Raw genomic sequence first — 19,631 nt, forward strand, 5'->3', positions numbered from 1 at the left:
TTCAAGCAACAAAATCAAGGGGAAGATGAGGGTCAGAATGTGATTCCGGAAGTGGACCATTTAAATGCGTCATGTCCGGCGGCATTACGCGCCTTCGTGTGAGACAGCGGCAGTCATGGCAGACGAGAAGCCAAAGGTAAGTGTGTGTGGCTCGTTATAAATGTTCTAATAAGCGCGACAATTCTTTGTTATATGATCAATGGGGACTATTTTTTAGCGTTTTCCCGCCTCTCAGTTATTGTTTCTTGATTCAGTGTCTTCTGCGAAATGGTGCTGGTCTTTCTTAAAGCTAACGCGCTAATTGCCCAGTTCGCTAATGTGCCTCGCACTTCGTGCACACGGCAAGTGATAAGACAAAACTTACAGTAAACAAAACGCTGTATTTTGGAAACCCTCGGGCTCACTGACTGTTGGCGCGTAAAGCTCTGAACTCGTGCCGCTCTCAGATAGAGCAGCTGCAGCATTGTTTTATAACGGATGCGTTGTGGGAGTTCATTTGTTTGTGTTTTTAATCTTTTTTTCGACAGAATTTTTTTTTTTTTTTACACTTTTGTAACGTTATATTGGAAATCTCAGTTATGTGCATTACAATACTGACAAACTTACTCTACAACAGTGCTTCTCAAACCTGTTCTCGAGACCCCCAAGGCCCCACTGCACATGTTCCATGTCGTCCACACATCTGAATCAGATCATTAGTAGAGAGTAGAGACTGCAATACTTTTATTTTGATTATTTATTTAATTTATGTATGATTCTTTTTTTTCACTTTTCATTTCAGGAGGGTGTAAAAACTGAGAATGACCACATAAATCTGAAAGTAGCCGGGCAGGATGGCTCAGTGGTTCAGTTCAAAATCAAGAGGCACACACCCCTCAACAAACTGATGAAAGCATATTGTGAGAGACAGGTAAAATGCATTTCATGCACATTCGAATGTATAAATTACCTTCCCTTAAAAAATAAATAAAAAATCCTTTTAACTGCACAGGTTGTCATACTTGCCAATTGAGCTTCCTTGTACAACGTTTAAATAGTCTGTTTCAGAATTTGCATTATCATTGCTGAACTTTGTTTCTAGATAATTCAAAATTATAAAATGCATACAATGTGTTAATAGATCTCCTATACAACATGAGGCTCTTTCACATGACTCCCATTAGGGCTTCATCGCAAGTGGGTTAACTCATCTCAAGTAGTCCAACAAAAGTGGGTTTTTTTTTTTTCATTTTATTTTAAGCTATTGCCTGGTATTGGTATAGCAGTAACCACTATTTGCTTTATTTGCCATGGTGGCAAATTTTGGTTATATAGGCCTAGATTTGTATCCCAACCTCAGTCTCAGCTCAGAATGGTCATAGCTCATGGGAACAAAAACTGATCTCTGAAGCACATAACATTAACACTAACACTAGCTCTTTGAAGTACATCTATTAACACTTCACATTATTGTTCCTTAAGGTCAATTCACACCACACAGACAAACGGCAGCAAACAAGTCGGTCTGTTGCCGTTGGTCGGAGTTTGTTTTTGGTGTTTGTTGGGTCGTGGAATGTCTAAGCAGTGTGTTATGATTTTCCAACAAATGACAACATACTCTGACATAATCTGACCTGGACACAAACCGTTGCCATGACGATGAGGCAAGTCCCTTGCAAAGATAAGTGTAGTGGCTGGGCATGCTTAGTAAATTATCCTTGTAGTGAAAATGGAAAGTTTCTGGACAATTCTAGAAAAAGAACAAGGAGATATTCGCAATATAAAATCTGAAATACTTGAAAGCATAGAGATTGTTACATGGATGCACTCTCGCGTTTCTATAATGCGCTCTCTACATTTAACACACCTTTTAAAACTTAAATCCCAGAGCAAGGGCTAGTTGAAATCTGGGGAAAACCTGCTTTGTTAAAGGGGTACTTCAGTGCTGGGAAGATGACTGTGTATTTAAACTGTCATTTATGTAGTAGAAACATCTATTACATCTGTTCTAGGGCTGGGCGATAAATCGATTTTATCGATTAATTTGAGTGTGTAGTTAACGTCGACTTGTTTGAATGAAAATTGGTTTTCTCTTTAACATCCACCGATGCTCCCCGTAGTTCCGAGCCCTCCCCCCGCGCGTTTGCCAAAGAGATACACAAACAACAAGGACAGTGTGATCTTACAACATACAGTATAATTTGTAATCGAGATGTTCTGATACCCTTTTTCCCTTCCCGATTCCGATACCTGGGCCCAGGGTATCGGCCGATACCGAGTACTGATCCGATACCTAGGTGTGTATCTGTATATAATACTAGCCCTGTATGAATTGCTAGAATTATATTATGGTGTGCTTCAGACTTATCCCTTAATAAAACATGAACAAATGCATACAGTGAACTACTGCATTTATTACAGTATTTTTATTATCTGACATGCATTTGACAGTAATATTAAAGGGTTAGTTCACCCAAAAATGAAAATTCTGTCATTAATTACTTACCCTCATGTCGTTCGACACCCGTAAGACCTCCGTTGATCTTCGGAACACAAATGAAGATATTTTAGTTGAAATCTGATGGCTCTGAAAGGCCTCCATTGGCACAATGCACGGTTCACTCTCAAGACCCTTAAAAGGTACTAAAGACGTCGTTACAAAGTCCATCTCACTACAGTGGTTCTACAATAACTTTATGAATCGGCGAGAGTAGTTTTTGTGCGCAAAAAAACCCCTAAATAACGACTTGTATAGTGATGACGATTTCAAAACACGGAATCATGAAGCTTCGAAGCGTTATAAATCAGTGAGTCGAATCAGCAGTTTGGATCGACAATTTTCAGCAGTTTGACGGTTTGACACGCGACTCACTGATTTATAACGCTTCGAAGCTTCATGATTCCGTGTTTTGAAATCGTCATTACTATATAAGTCGTTATTTAGGGTTTTCTTGCGCACAAAAATTATTCTCGCCGATTCATAAAGTTATTGTAGAACCACTGTAGTGAGATGGACTTTGTAACGACATCTTTAGTACCTTTTAAGGGTCTTGAGAGTGAACCGTGCATTGTGCCAATGGAGGCCTTTCAGAGCCATCAGATTTCAACTTAAATATCTTCATTTGTGTTCCGAAGATGAACGGAGGTCTTACGGGTGTCCAACGACATGAGGGTAAGTAATAAATGAAAATTCTGTCATTATTGGGTGAACTAACCCTTTAAAATATCTTATAATATTTGTAATATAATATCTTGTAATATTATAATATATATAACAAAATGAGTGAAAAATAAGCAACCATCTAGGCATTATTATTATTATTATTATTATTAGTAGAGACTAGGGCTGCTCGATTATGGAAAAAATCATAATCACGATTATTTTGGTCAATATTGAAATCACGATTATGTAACACGATTATTTCACATGACTTTGGGAATGTGTTGTATTTATTAAAAATACACCTTTCAACAATTCAATTGAAATTGTAACATTTGTTGTACTTTTTGAACTATTAAAATAAATAATATAACATATATTCAAATCAAAGTATAACAGTATTCACGTAAAAATGATAACCACAAATAAATAAGATCAACAATATGGTTCGGCTAGATATGCTTTTCAGGTACGTCTAACATTAGTTTTCAGGTACAGAAATGTATCAAATGTAAAATAACATTGCATATTTGAGTGCATAAATTAAAGATGAATCCTATTAAACTTACAAAAGCTATTCAATCCGGATCGGATATGCGTCGTCTTTATCGACTGTATAAAGTTCACTTAAGGCATATACAGACTATGTCTGCTAGAATACTCATCAAGATGGACATGTTGACATACGTTTTGTGTGAGTTTGTCCGTTCAAGAGCAAGACTTAAAAGAGAACTCAATATTTGCGCGCTGTGAGACGTGTGCGCGCTCTCGGATGAACGCACAGAGACAGATTTTCTCACAGCGCGCGCGGCTTCTCATTCTAAACCTAAACCCTAAAGCACTAAACCCGGGTGATGACGGTGAAAACGACTGGTCATATTCAAACATACGGCAGCACTCGCATGCATTGAACAAAGTTTACAAAGAGAGAATTATTTGAGAAATATGAGGGGAAAAAAGGACGTTTACACGGCTCCCCTGCTCTCGTCAATTTTTGTTTCTTTATTAGATTGTCATAGGTCACTGTGTTTAATTTTCAAGTGGTTAAACAAATTCGTGGTGTTCCCTTGCGTTGCAGCCACTACCATGTAGAAAATCTTGCACGTAGTATGTTTCTGCTCGTCGTCTGATTCCTCAAAGCCAAACTGTTCCCAGACAACGGAGTTGGTTTTGCCTTTTTTGCTCACCAAACGCTGCTGTAACTGCTCTCCTTCTGCCATCTTTACTCGCGCCGAGTTTTTAAATTCCAGCGGATGATATGCACACGAGACTCACGACCTGAGAGAGATTGTGGCTTCGGGAGGGGCGGATGAACGCGTGCGCGTTTCATTCAGAACGCAAGACAAAATAAGAGTGTTCTTGCAAAACTGAACATGGCAAAATAATCGTTTTTTTCTCGATTGTACTATTTTGGTGATCGTTGGGAGGCAAAATCGAAATCGAAATTCGATTAATTGCACAGCCCTAGTAGAGACATATTATAACTTAGAGACGTTGCTATATCTACTGTACAACAGTAGCCTACTATTTCTGTCAATTAAAAAAAATGTAAACCAAACTTTTATTTTGACGGGTTGCCGTGAAGATATTTCAGTTTCGGTGTTCATTATGACAGTTTTCTCAAATGAAACAGTCATGAACTGACAGTTTGTGTTCGTTTCCTCATATAGTGACCATAGACTGTGAATATGGACGTAGCGAAACTGGGGGAGGTTGCTGCTTGATAGTGACACACGGCAGAGATTACAAAGATAGCGAGTGTCATGCGCGTGTGTGTGTGCGTGCAGGCGTCCGCCATCCACACAGATGAAATACTGCTAAACAGCGGACATACTGCTAATCATATACATACAGTAAGCTGCTAATGCGTTTTCATTTCTTCTTCGCTGCTCTAAACGGGTTGCTTGTGGCAACACAACACAACTGCCTGTGTATGCAATGCATTCTGAACAGCGAAGAAGAACCGTGCAGGGGTTAGGCAAAGCTTGCGGTCATAATAACTAGGTCTTGTTTAAGAAAATGGGATCAGATCGGTACATGGGTTCATGTACTCGCTGATACCGATGCCAGAATTTGTTGTGGAATCGGTGATATTTCTGATACTAGTATCGGAATTGGAACAACTCTAATTTGTAATTGGTTCAGTTTTTTTGGCGTCAGTCGCAGAACAAACAATACCCCGCTGCAAAGTGTGTTTTGAAGTCTGAACGGAACAGTGCTATTCATTTGAGCTGCACGGAAAGCATAGCGCGAGCTCACACACGGTCCGATCTGGGGTGACACGATACTACACAGCGCTGGGAGATCCAGTGAGAAAGCGTTTTAATTCACCACAGAATTAAAGGATTAGTTAACTTTCAAATAAACTTCTGCTTATTTACTCACCCCCTTGTCATCCAAAATATCCATGTCTTTCTGTCTTCAGTCGAAAAGAAATGAAGATTTTTGATGAAAAGATTTCAGGATCTTTCTCCATATAATGGAAGTCAATAGCCTCCAAACGGTTCAAGGTCCAAATGAGAGGTTCAGCACAGCTTCAAAAGGGCTTTAAACCACATCAAACTGTACCAGACGATCAATAAGGGTCTTATCTAGCAAACTATTTTTTTTTTTTTTTTAATAAATAAAGTTAAGTTTTATAAGCACAAATGCTCGCCTTGCTCTGTTCAGTGATGCGCGCTTGTGACGTCATGTAAAACGCAATTACGTTGAAAAGGTACTCGGTACTTCCACCTGCGTCTAGCGTGACCTTTTCAACGTAATTGCGTTTTACGTGACGTCACGAGCGCGCATCACTGAACAGAGCAAGGCGAACATTTGTGCTAATAAAACTTAAACTTTATTCATCTCAGGGTTCATACAACCTTTTGAGATTGAAATTCAAGCACTTTTCAAGGGTTTTCAAGTGCTTCACACTTTTTCCAGCACTTAAAAGCTCTAAATATTATCCAAATTTAATGTGATTAAAAAAAATTAAATAATTTTTATAAACGTGTAGACCACGTTGTGGCAAACAAGCACTTATTTTAAAGATATTAAAATGCCCACTATAACCAGTAGATGGCTGAAGAGGAGCACTTATTGACAAAAGTAGGAAGTCACAAGGTCTCATGAAAAACAAAACGTTTCTTCAAATTGTGACTAAATTACCCAGAAACCAAGTAAAGAGCTCCTTTAATAGTCACTGAAGCTGTTTGTCAGTTCAGTGTGATACTATAAAAGAACAATGGTAACCTATATTTAATAAGAACAGAATATTTAAATTGTCCCTATATTTTTTTTTTTTGCACATTACTGTTGTTAATAAAAGTAAGCCCTCCCTTTTATTTGTTTAAAGCATGCTTATCAAACAGTTAAGTCAACATTTGATCTGTTCACAGGGGCTATCAATGCGTCAGATTCGGTTCCGGTTTGATGGGCAGCCAATTAATGAGACTGACACACCAGCTCAGGTACAGTTCACTGATATGACCAGTTCTGGATGTTACCATGCTTAAAGCATGCATATTTACAGTATGTCTTTTTCTATTTGCAGTTGGAAATGGAGGATGAGGATACAATTGATGTATTTCAGCAACAGACTGGGGGCATGATGTAAATAACTACCTTTGCCCTCCATCACCATTGTCCTCCTCTCTGCCCCCTGCAAATTTTTTCTTTTTTAATAGGCTGACCTCCCTCCACCTTGCCAAAACATGCCCACTAAAATGCCCATCAGCTCTCCCAAATCAGATGAATGCATTTTTAAAATACATTTGTGTAAATGCATTGATATATTTCATCAGCTGTGGACCTAAGAGCATCGAGGCTAAAATGCTTTTGATCAGTCATAAGATCTGGTATATAGAGTTTTGGTCCGTGTCAGTTCTAAAGTACTGTTTAGTTTGCTCAGAGCCGTTGGACTTTTTATATATATTTTATATATGTTGACGTATTTCTCTTTTGTACTCAGGCTAATTTTATTCAGTGACTTGTGTTGTGAATTGAAATGTTGATAAGATTTTGCGTTGGAATAAAACCGTTTTACAAAACCACTTGAGGCTTGTGTACCTGTAACAGAACTACCAGTTAAATGGGACATTGTGTTTCCACTATTATATTATTTAGATACAATTTTGGTTTACATACACCTTGCAGAATCTACAAAATAACATTATTTAATTTTGTTTATACTCACTGAATAAGCTAAACAAATGTTTACATCATGCACATTCGACTGCATAAATTACCTTCCCTTAAAAAAAAAACAATCCTTCCTTTTAACTGCACAGGTTGTCATAATTGCCAATTGAGCTTCCTTGTACAACGTTTGAATTGTCTGTTTCAGTATTTGCATTATCATTGCTGAACTTTGGTTCTAGATTATTCAAAATTATAAAATGCAAGTTAATAGACCTATACAACATGAGGCCCTTTCACATGACTCCCATTAGGGCTTCATCGCAAGTAGGTTAACCCATCTCAAGTAGTCCAACATACATTTTTTTTTATAAGGAATTGCCTGGTATTGATATAGCAGTAACCACTATTTGCTTTATTTGCCATGGTGGCAAATTTTGGTTATATAGGCCTAGATTTGTACCAAAACCTCAGTCTCCGCTCAGAATCACAAAACAAATGTTTACATATAGTCAAGACAAAAGCAATATAATACACTTCAAAAGTGCACACAAGCAATTCTTAATGTTTGATTGCCACCTGGATGATCCACAACTTTTTGTGATAGTTGCTTGTCAATTGTCCTGAGCAGTTAAACTGTCCACTGTTTTTTCTGTACATTATTAGGATTTCTAGCATCTTCTGCATATATTAACCCTTTCCAGCAGTGACTTTGAGTTAGAGATCACTTGTCTTTTCACTCTGAAGACAATTGAGGGACTTAACTATTCTAAAAGGTGCAAACATTCACAGATCCTCAATAAAGCAACACAAAAATAGGAGATGGGATGTAAACTTTTGAATAGGGTGTTTCATTTAGTCATGCCCTTCTGAAGGTTCATTAGATGCTTAAATATTTTACATACAAAATAAGTAGAAGTACAATTTACTCTGATTATCCTGTTTAAATTATGTTCTACAATCAGTGTGTTTGCTTGCTTTTGTACAGTTTTACATGAGTTTTTTTTACTTGTTTTATTCTGAACTGACCGCAACTAATATTTTTTTTTTATTTTTTTTTTACAAAATTCGCGCTCTGGCGCCGCTCCAGTGGCGGATCTGCAGAAGTGCAGTACTAATCGCGTCTAATGGGCGTGTACAGGAGCGCAGATTCAGCACTAAGAGACTGATGCCCTGAGCTGGAGAGACGCTCTTTGTGGCTTGATGACAATAATCTGTCGAATATAGTTTGGGAAACGCCGTGAACAGAAGCTGTGAGTGTTCAAGATGACGACCACCACCACTTATCAAGGCATGGATCCGACCGGGAGGAGCAGCTCCAGGTGCTGACAGATGTCTATAAGAAGATAACAATGCTCAAGCGGTTTAGTTTGTAGCAAACAGCTAATTATTTCATCTTCATAATGGCTAATGGCATTTCAGGACGTTATATGAAATGTATCACTGACGAGACAAAAATATATTCTCCAGATGAACGATATTGGCGTAAAAACGGTTGGCAATGCTGATGAGAAATGAGCACCATCTTCGTTACAAATACTGCGCTTTGGGGATAAAATGGGACGCCGTAGCTCAACGCCAAAGTATATTGGATTTTAAGCCTTTGAAAGGAGGATTTTGATTTATAAATGTCTGTTTTATTGTACTAATATGTGCATCCTTCTGGAAGTGTCTGAATCTTGTTAGCTGCCTATCTAGACAGCTTTTGGGGGGGAGACACCAGAGGCGCGTGCAGCATTTTTGAGGCACAACGGTCGCTTTCCAAGTCTTATAAATATTATATAATGCTCCAAAACGCTGTCTAGGCAGGCAACTCGCTAGGCTTTGTGACACGGCCTCTGACTGCAGCATCTTCAAAAGGACATCTACACAATTAACGACATAATTGCTTAGTAATTAAAACATCTTTACTGCACTGTGTCAGTGGTTCGTTTGAAACGAGTCCCTCTCCACGCGTTCTAGCCTACGAGAGGATGCTTGAGCGCATGTGTGTGTGTAAGGTTGGGTGCGGTTCAGCTGGTGTAGTAAAGAATTATATTACGCTCCCTGTTGTATCCGTCTTATCGTTTCATTACCTGAATGCACTTTTGACGTTTATCACTAATCACGTTTATCCGTCGTTTCTTTCTATCAGTCGGACTGGTAGAGTGATTTTGAGTGAGGTTTATTTCAGCATGCTTGCTGTCAGACGACAGTTTCAGCTCAGCTTACTGAAGCTTTTCTTTCTTATAAGAACAGTAAGAATTTGGTTTACAGAATATAATTAAAATAAGCATAAATAAAATTCAATCAAATAATAAATGCACATGAGGAATTGGGAATAAATCTTACATCTGCACTAATTATTTTCTTTTATTTACAAATATCATTATAAAGCCACAATGTTTTTTCTTCCTTTTCTTAAAGGCACACTCTGTAATTTTACTCAACACTCTAACTTGTTTTATTTGCCCCTCATCGGTCTCATTTTGTATTGATGTTTTTTTGCGATGTTGGGGTATGTATGTGACAACATAAACACTTCAGAAGTCAAAAATAAAAGATGACAGGGAATGAACTGTAAAACACACACACACAAAAACAATGGACTTTTAAAATAAAAGTAAACAATGTGCATAGCTCAAATAAAGACAAGCTAATTAGTGAATGGTTACAAAAGTTGCATTATGACAACAGATTTTTAATGTTTCTTTGTTTTCCATCCCAGAGTGCTGCGTCCACCAGGTGGAGGTTCAAACATCTGCTTTGGCAACGATGAAGAGAAACCTGTGAAAAAAAACAAAATGGCATCTAGTATATTTGATGAACCCGAGGACCCTCATGCCCATCGGAGGAACAATCCACCAGGTGGTGATTTTTATTAATAACGATTCAAGTCTTATCTTTTACTTTTTAATAGCATACTTTTAGGCAGTTTTATTCCCTTTTTTATTGCCTTTGAGTTGACTAAACCTTAGAGAAAATTATAAGAAATATTGAAATTATGGTTTTATGAGTATGCACTGCTTTAAATGTGATTTTTGCTGTGATTTTACCTTCTGCTGGTGGAAGCAACAATAACTTAATGTGACTCACTTTAACATGTGTTTCAGATCCACATTTAAACCAAATTTGACTGTACTAAAGCATACAAATACTATAATAACTTTCTAAGTTCACATACTTGTTTCTCTAAAAAAAACAATGCTAGAGCCAGTTATTCTACCTTGAAATGTGCGTTCCGTGTCAGAATGTCTGTTTTTGCTATAGTCTGTGGGATTCCACCCACTGCCAAATTACCCAGTAGCATTTTGACCCCCCGGGTTGCTGGCAAACAAACTGGGTCAGAGACCACAGATTCTACCCAACCTAAAAAGCCTCAGAGAAATCTCTCAAAATCTCTATAAACGGGAGCATATTAAAACACGGATAAATCAACTTACAGTGTAAGGTGCGTCGCCTTCCATTGTCAATTGCGCTCGTGCCTGTTGCTTGTTCTCAATTTGGCAACCCACGGGCGAGGGAAACAACTCAAATAGTTTGAATTTTGACTGCAGTACCCCATTCAACCGCTAGCTGTCAATATTACATACTACACCTTTAAATAATTTAAAAGTGATAACTAATGTCCCTTCTTTACAGAACTTTATTCTGTTCTTTAATCTTTCAAAATACTTAATATTCTCATAAATGTATTTTCATGCATGACAAAGTATAAAATACAACTTATATTACTGTATATCTGGGCTTTAAGTATTCTCTATTGTTTATAAGATCAATGCACAGATACTTTTACAGTTCTTATTTGTTTGAAAGGTGGGAAGCCTACAGGTGTGTTGTGTGGAGAGCCATCTGCCCCGCTCAGAAGATGTACTGCTCAACCAGTCAGCCAAAGTAACACCACACTCGACAATAATATACCTGTGGTAAGATATAGAGACATGTTTAGTCATTAATGAGTGAAAACAAACTTGTGACCTTGGATCGAAGTTCAGACTGACTTCAAAGTGATTGCATAATGTGCTTTTTAAATGTATTACTGATAATATGCTTTATTTTTGACAGAATGGTGATGAAGACTCGGTCAATGTTGGTGAGTGTTCTAACTCTTCATATAATTTTGCATCAATGACACATTTTTTTTTTTTTTATTAAATAAAATGACTTTGCATCTATTTGAGCAGATTCAAGCACAGAAATCATCTTATGACAGGGTTCACGTGTGATTTATGAAACATTCGTATGCTGCCAATCACATTGTACGAATGATCGTATGTTGATAAATCAGGGGGCTGAAAACAATCGTCATTTAAATATCACGCCCCTAAAAATTATTTTTAGAAGCCGTGCCCCTAGGATTACGACATGGAGAAACGTAACCCGGCCAAGAAGAGGAAATAGGGAAGAGAAAACAAAAAAAAACAGTTAACATTGTAAATGCAAACAATTACATTAATGAATGTATATTAAATACTGGTAAATATTATGATTTCCCCTCACTCCACAACAAATATTTTAAATTTAAGGGTATTCAAAACAGAAAAAGAATGAAAAATAAGTAGCTATAAATTATATATTAAACTATAAAAAAGTGTCATTCATTATAAACAACATACAAATATCAAGACAAAATGTATTTATTTAAAGCGAAACTGAAACGGCAATGAGCTCACCTCTCTCATTCGGCAAGAATCCAAATGTTTCCATATTTGCCATGTAACATTTGGTTGCTAAATTATTATCCATTATGTAAACAAGGCTTCGTACTTCACTTGTTTTCCAATATCCACATAAAACAACATGCATCACATGCGCAAAAATGTGGTTGGGCACAGGGCACACTGATTTTACAGCGGACCGTTTCAATTGAACAGTGTAACTTTTATGTTTGGTTGACTGCATTTTAGTTTGATGATGAATGACTGAAATGTAAAGTTATCAAGGCCAGAACTGATATGTTGTGTGTGCGTGCGTAAGGCGCCTGCGCGATCAGTTGGATTTAATAAAATAAAGATATAAAGAATACAAATACAATGTGTTAAAACGAGTGTAGTTTATACTACTTGTTTTACCTTTTTTTACCTTTTGTTAAAGGGTTAGTTCACCTAAAAATGAAAATGATGTGATCATTTACTCACCCTCATGTCGTTCCAAACCTGTAAGACCTTCGTTCATCTTCAGAACACAAATTAAGATATTTTTGATGAAATCCGAGAGCTCTCTGACCTCTCCATAGACAGCTATTTAATTAACACTTTCAAGTCCCAGAAAGGTAGTAAAGACATCATTAAAATAGTCCATGTAACTCCAGTTGTTCAACCTTAATTTTATGAAGTGATGAGAATACTTTTTGTGCGCAAAAACAAACAAAAAATAATGACTTTATTCAATAATTTCTTCACCTCTGTGCCAGTCTCCTACGCAATTTACGTTGTAAATACAGTGCAGCTCCTGCGTCATCATCACACGCATGTGTCGTGGTGCTCAAGTGAACAGCATCGGCTGCCGTAGAGGGGCATGACAGCTCTCGGATTTCATCAAAAATAAATAAATTTGTTCCGAAGATGAATGAAGGTCTTATGGTTTTGGAACCACATTCACGCTAACTCAAAAACTTGCATACACGACCTGAGACCTGAAGTGAGATTTGATTGTAGCTCACGTCCATATTGATAAATGCCAAGTTTTGCACACCCAGATTTCTGTCGTACGTCTGTTTCATAAATGCGGCCCACTATGAGCATGTTTTTAATTAGTTTAATTAATAAGAGTATAAAATAAAAAATTTACAATCATATCACAATGACATAAAGCTTTTTTCTGGCAAATCAAAGTTCTGGTCTTAAAAGTCAAAGTCTTAAAGCTACACTGTGTGATATTTTCCCCCATCTAGCGGTGAAAAGGTATATGACCATCCAGTGAATATTAGTTTCTGTTCCTCTTAATTACGATTTCGTTTTAACTCCTACGGTGGCCGATTTAGTCCAAGATTAACATGGCTTCCAGTTCGACCTCGTCCACATTCGACACGGTGCCATCGAGTGTTAAAACGCGAAAAGGCGAAGCTTGAATTTACGGGTATGTCCCTCTACACCCGTATGTATTTTCAATGGCATATTATAAACTTACGAGAATACTTTATTACTTGAAAGAAGTAAATATACATTAATGAGCACATATATTTTTGAAAGAGCTAAGTGTTTTAGCTAAGAATAAACTAAAAGAGTTACACAGTGTAGCTTTAAAATATCCAGTAATTCAATCTTTTTATGACATTTCATGGCAAAGTTAGTTCCAGATGTAATATGTCATGTGGTGCAACTCCCTGAAAAAACATATTTATGAAGAAATATTTCATGATATTTGCACACAAAAAAACAATGTCTTAACTATAATATTACATTTGAAAATAATGATTAAGATGACATATCTGCTAATATATTCAAGGTTTAAAGAAAATGTGTCAAAACCTTTTTTTGTTTGTTTACCACATTTTTTTGGTCATTCAATTTAAACTAAAATAAAAAAATTAAATACAAATTTGCCTCATGTATTTTAAACTAGATTAAAAAAAAATTGTCATTGACTTTCACAAGGGTGAGAGTAAGAGAAAATGTGGCAAAAATATAACAGAAAAAAGAATAAGAACTTTTCCGTCCCATATATTTTTTATTGAAATGTTATAAAATGATCTGATAATGAATTAGTATTTCTTTTCATTTTTATGTTCACAGATAGCACAGAAGAACCTAAACCTGTTCAGGAGCAGCATGACACACCAGCTCCTCCTTGCCTCTCTGCAACAGAGCAACCTGCAGCTGGGCTTCCTTCTGGCCGTAGAAACCCACCAGGGGGCAAATCCTCTCTCATCTTAGGCTAAACATTTGCCGCACTTAAGGATAAGATCTGGGCCTATGTGAAACGAGCATCTCAGAGTAAATGTGCTGTTCTGTTGTCAGTGCGCTCATCCTCTGCATAACTGTATTCATAAAATGACACAGAAGATCATAAAAGCCTCAAAGAACTGATTCAGATCAGGGCAATTTAGTCAGAGAAGCGTGCCACAAATCTCTGAGCTATGATTCGTTCAAAGAATGCCTTTGAATGTGTTGAGTGTTGGTCTCTCAGTCTTGTGTTGACTAAAGACCTCTTAGGTAAAACCTGTGTATGCACTGCTACTCTCAGATACTACAAACCATAGGCCAAAATTTGCCATTAACATTCAACATTTAGAAGTTTACACTGCATTCACGTCAGCCTAAGAAATGTCTCCCTGATTCAGTGTTTGTCTCCCTTTTTATGTATTAAGTTTTTGTCAGCACTTTATGAACTGTGGTGCCCAATTTGTGGGGCCTCAGACCTGCTGGTTAAGACACAAATTTTCACACCCATCACTGCTCATAAAAAAAAGGCTGAAACATTTGTAGATGTAAAGAAAAAAAGTATTTACACTGATATACTGATCGCTGAAGAGATATTTAGTACAAAAGAACAAAAACGCAATGAGGTTTAACAGCTACACATTGAATCATTGCCTGAACATTCAGGTGTGTGGTTAAAGAACAGAGCAACAACATGAGAGTGCAATGAATATTACCTTCTAGCCACTAGTGACTTTTCTGTGCCAGAAAAGGTGCATGTGAGCAAGCTATTATTTATTTGTTTGTTAAAAAATAGTTATAAAACATGTACGAAAATAAAAACAGCCACAGTGTAAAGCCATTTTATCGAATCATTCATCAAGTATTCCATATTCACCAAAAAGATTGAAAGTTCTTGCCTTGTTATTTTTGACGTATGCCAAAAAGGTGCTGTATTGTTCTTTGACTTCTTGGAGGAAGTGTGTAATCGAGTCTGTTCATTTTTTTTATGTACATGAGCTTTTCTCAAATTAAAAAAAAAAATCTTTGTCTGTGTTGTCCTGAGAATAGATACTAATGTCACTGCCGTCTAAACACCTTATGTTTCTTCTAATTTTCCATACATGAATTTGAATTACAAAATAGCCATAGAAAATACATGGATGAATACACAGTGCATACGTATTTGGAGTATAAGTGTATAGTGCGTCATTTGGGACACAACTATGATTTCCTATTAATTCAATACAATGTGAGGGAATACAGCAGTGCAGTGGGACTCACTTTTTATGACAAGCAATCCGGTAATTTATACAGATCAGTGGTCACAATGTCTGGTTCCGAGATCGCCTCCTCTAACCCTTAAATAGGGCGATATTTGAGAGGACAGACATTTGTAGTGATATCCGAAACCATAGTGGATGTTATCAAGTTCACTCATTCAATCCCACAATGCACTGCAATAACAAGTCAACAACACTGATCTATATAAATGAGATTTTTATAGAGCAGTGTTGCATGCTAGTTTCCATGCTAGTTCAAGATAAATATTTTCATCTTACTACTGGAGCTGCCACTTTGCTAAGTTTCAAATGATCAGCAAGCACCAACCATGCAAAAGCGACTTACCCCTCCGGCGCACTTAGTGTCCGAATTGACTCACTCCCTGTTGAAAAAACCAGCATATGCTGGTTAGGTATGTTTTGAAGCATGGCAGCTGGTTTAAGCTGGTCAAGTGCTGGTCCTAAGAAACTAGCTCCAGCTCCGGACCATCTTAAACCAGCTCTTGACCAACTAAGGACCAGCATAAACCAGCTCAAACCAGCTGGCAGCTGCCATGCTTCAAAACATACCTAACCAGCATATGCTGTTAATTTCAACAGGGCTTGTTTTTATTCACTCCCTCAACTGAACTATATTAGTGGAGTAATGTAGGGAAGCCTACAAAAATCATTCACGTCTACAGGTGGCAGCAATGTCCTGTTTAATTTTGAAGGAGGTTTTGTTGGTTTTGCTTCTAATCTGCTTCTATTCTGTAGTCTACCTACTTTCACATTGCCATCTGTAAGGGTGAACTTTGTATAAAACTAAATGGTCTTCTGCTATAACCATACTGTACAAATGTAAACATTTAACTTTTGACTAACAATATGTTTCTTTTGGTTCACATTTTAAGCTATCTTCCTTGTATTTGTTCTAGTTTTAGCGTGCGATGGTCTGTTATTTCTGGACAAATCTGAGCTAGAAATATTTTGGAAGGTGTATAGATGAAATTAACAAATAAAATATAGCCTATGTCAATGGCAGACTTCACAGTAGGCCTCTAGCAATTTGGATGTTGTAACGTAGTTTGTTCGTGTGGGAAGAAGGAGGCTGGAACCGGCGAACATTTAATAGACTTAATAGACTTAAATAAATCAACAAAATAACATAACCGGCGGCAGTTCCTCACGGACGACTGCCGCCTAGGTACAAAATAAACATAAACAAAACACAACATAAAATCCAGGCCTAGTCCTCTCTCCTCCATTATACTCCCGTCACTCCTCCTCTCGTACCGGTCCCTCAGCCTCGCTGCTCGCCACAGATGTTTAAAAAGAGCACTTATTACGAAAATAATAATCTTAAAAAACAATAGCCTATTTAAGTAGGAATTTAATGTAATATTGTCTGACAATTGCATGTTATTTGCAATTTAATGAAAATGTAGTATAGTTTAGTATAGTATGCAATTAGTTAAACTTAAGATAGCCTTTTTTGACACTTAAGTATTTATATGTAATTTCATAATTACTTGTGTTGTCTTTAGAATAGCGCTGCAGTGATTACTTTTATTAAATTAAAGATTAAATTTATACTTGTGTAAGCATGTGACAGTGTGTTTATCATCTTATATGACTTTTGGCAATATTGGGGTGCAAGAGAACTTTTTTCACAAGAGGTTATTAGTTACTTTCATTTGAGGGCAGAAAAATGTCTGTTCTGTTAATGCTTTATGGTCTCACGTTAACTTGTTTTTCCATCTCATCTTTTCTGTGAGGCCCGGTGAAGGTAGGCTTTAATCTTAAATACAGGGATCAAAATTTCTTCCATTGCAACACCACTAGAATGTTCACAACAGTCATACTTGTTCATTTACATTTGATTTCATTCATTGGAATATGGGAGGACATAATAATAATAATAATAATAATAATAATAATAATAATAATATTAATAATAATAATAATAATAATAATAATAATAATAATAATGATGATAATGATGATGATGATAACAGGCTTCTTTTGGCCAGGTGAGGTTTTGAACCCCAGAAACACAAAGGCCAGTGGTTTCTTTGCTTTTTATTCATGCCTCAAGTCATGACTTGTCACAGGAGTCATGAGACACGGAAAGACTGGGAAAACAAGAACAAATGTAAACACGATCAACAAAGACCTGAGTAATAATGAAACTAAACTTTAAAAATGCAGAACCCAGAAATGAAACATTAAACTAGACTTTAAATGATTAACTTTGGCTTTGATTGAAGTTAACAATGTATTTTTTGTTTTAATGTATATTTTCATCTTTTACAAAAAATGGTGAACTCTTCAGTGTCAAGTGTTTCAATCTGCATGTCTCTGTTTTAATATACAGTGATTTTTGTTTTTAATTAATGAATATAAACAGGCCATTAACATTTTATGTTACAGCAACTTTTATGTGTTAATTTATAATGTCAAAAATTAGTTTGTTGATCTAAGAGCAGTTAAATACTTTCTAGATTTAACTTTACCCTATTTTCTTTCTTCGCTAAAGAACAAAAGACAGTTTTGAATGGTTCTACTTTTTTACTATAGACCTATTCAACAAACATTTTGGAAATGTAATGCCAGTTGAAATTCCTGTTCAGACAGGTTATCAGATGGCTTACCAAAAACATATTTTGAATAGTGTCAGGTTACATGATAGTAAACAGGATAAGATACTCCAACTTTACAAGATTCATTACTTAAAAAATGTCCATCTTCAAGGCTCAGTTTTACTTTCATCTGACTGAAACACTGAGCTATTTTTGTGTGGTTTTTTTTAAATATATACAATATTGTTTTTTCTTTTGTTACATCAGTATTTAATGCCTTTTGTCTCTCTCTCTCATTAAAGACAGAATCCCAACAATATCATAGACTGAATCTGTGACAAACGGAACTTGTTGAGCAATATATGTTAATATATGTTTATCATTTGACAGAACATACTTGTTTGTACAATGTTTTGTTGGAAAATGTTTGTGCTGTATATATTAAATAAATGACATATACTGTATATATAATGCACAGGCACTCCTATATTTTTTGATATGGCTTAAAGGGATAGTTCACCCAAAAACGAAAATTTTATGTTTTTCTGCTTACCCCTAAGGCATCCAAGATGTAGGTGTCTTCGTTTCTTCAGTAGAACACAAATGAAGATTTTTAACTCCAACCGTTGCTGTGTGTCACTCATATAATGCTTGTCAATGGGGTCGAACTCTATTAGAGTAAAAAAAAAACATGGACAGACAACTTCAAATTAAACCCCGCGGCTCGTGACGACACATTGATGTCTTATGCTGTGTTCCAGGCAGGTTTTTGAGCCCGTAAATTACAACTTCAAACCACGACTCACGACTTTGTAGTGTTCCAGGCAAAGTCACGCCAAACTGCCTGAGCGCATGAATTGTGTGGTAGTTTGATGTAAACAAAGCATGTCGGACCGTACGGGGTGTATGCTCATTTACAATAATTTCTATCGCCAAAGGTGCTTACTCCTTGCTTATTTGAGGGAAACGGAGGAGAAAAACAGCGCAGACGGCAAGAAAAGCTGTTATACCTTTTATTTTACGTTATTTGTATATTTGTTTCATAAACACTGCAACCGTAGGGGGCTGCCATTGTTGCTTCGCGGGCTATGTGACGTCAAAACTCGTAACTGGGAGTACATCGATCTAGTACAAGTTCACGGGTGGTAAGTCACGGGTTTGGCTGCCGTTCCAGTCCACTTTCACGGGTAGAAGGTTGGAAAAACACGGGTTACGGGTTGCCTGGAACGCGGCATTAAAGGGGCTATATGCAACTTTTCCCCAAAAATAAACGTAACAATAGCCTTTTTATTTTACCATTTATGACTCAAACATCTCCTGATGAGCATACTGACACCTTGTCCGCTCACAGTGGGTGCACCTATAAGCCTGTATCCTATTTTTCCTATTTTCTGGCAGGTCGTTTTTTCCCGCGCTGTCTGCGGATGTGACGTCACCACCGCTGCGAGAGCGAGCAGAAAATAAGAGCAGTTCTATTTTTTGGCCACAGGTGTCAGTCGCGAGTTTAAATTTCAGAAAAACGCATATAGCCCCTTAAAGACACGAAACGAGCGGTATTTATGCAAATATATCACCTCATATCAGACGAACGCTTCAGCTCTGCAGACTGCCATCACTTCCCGTGTGTGAGGTCAAAATTCCGGCCGGGTCATAGATATATACATAGATTCCTCATTAGTGCCTGCATGGA

The 19,631-nt window shown here is 36.9% G+C and overlaps 2 protein-coding genes across 2 annotated transcripts; both read left to right on the forward strand.

The window, feature by feature from the left end:
• Positions 1 to 74: 74 nt before the first annotated feature.
• Positions 75 to 7,173, forward strand: sumo2a (small ubiquitin like modifier 2a). The gene is made up of 4 exons (XM_079840920.1): positions 75 to 136; positions 782 to 910; positions 6,520 to 6,591; positions 6,675 to 7,173. The coding sequence occupies exons 1-4, from the start codon at positions 116 to 118 to the stop codon at positions 6,735 to 6,737; spliced, it is 285 nt and encodes a 94-aa protein (XP_079697046.1). The 5' UTR covers positions 75 to 115; the 3' UTR covers positions 6,738 to 7,173.
• A 1,224-nt stretch (positions 7,174 to 8,397) lies between these two features.
• jpt1a (Jupiter microtubule associated homolog 1a) lies at positions 8,398 to 15,147 on the forward strand. The gene is made up of 5 exons (XM_079840640.1): positions 8,398 to 8,580; positions 9,966 to 10,105; positions 11,054 to 11,163; positions 11,303 to 11,330; positions 13,972 to 15,147. The coding sequence occupies exons 1-5, from the start codon at positions 8,525 to 8,527 to the stop codon at positions 14,115 to 14,117; spliced, it is 480 nt and encodes a 159-aa protein (XP_079696766.1). The 5' UTR covers positions 8,398 to 8,524; the 3' UTR covers positions 14,118 to 15,147.
• Positions 15,148 to 19,631: the final 4,484 nt, after the last annotated feature.

Source organism: Gobio gobio, assembly GCF_949357685.1.
Source record: "Gobio gobio genome assembly, chromosome: 17".
In the NCBI taxonomy this organism is placed as follows: Eukaryota; Metazoa; Chordata; class Actinopteri; order Cypriniformes; family Gobionidae; genus Gobio; species Gobio gobio.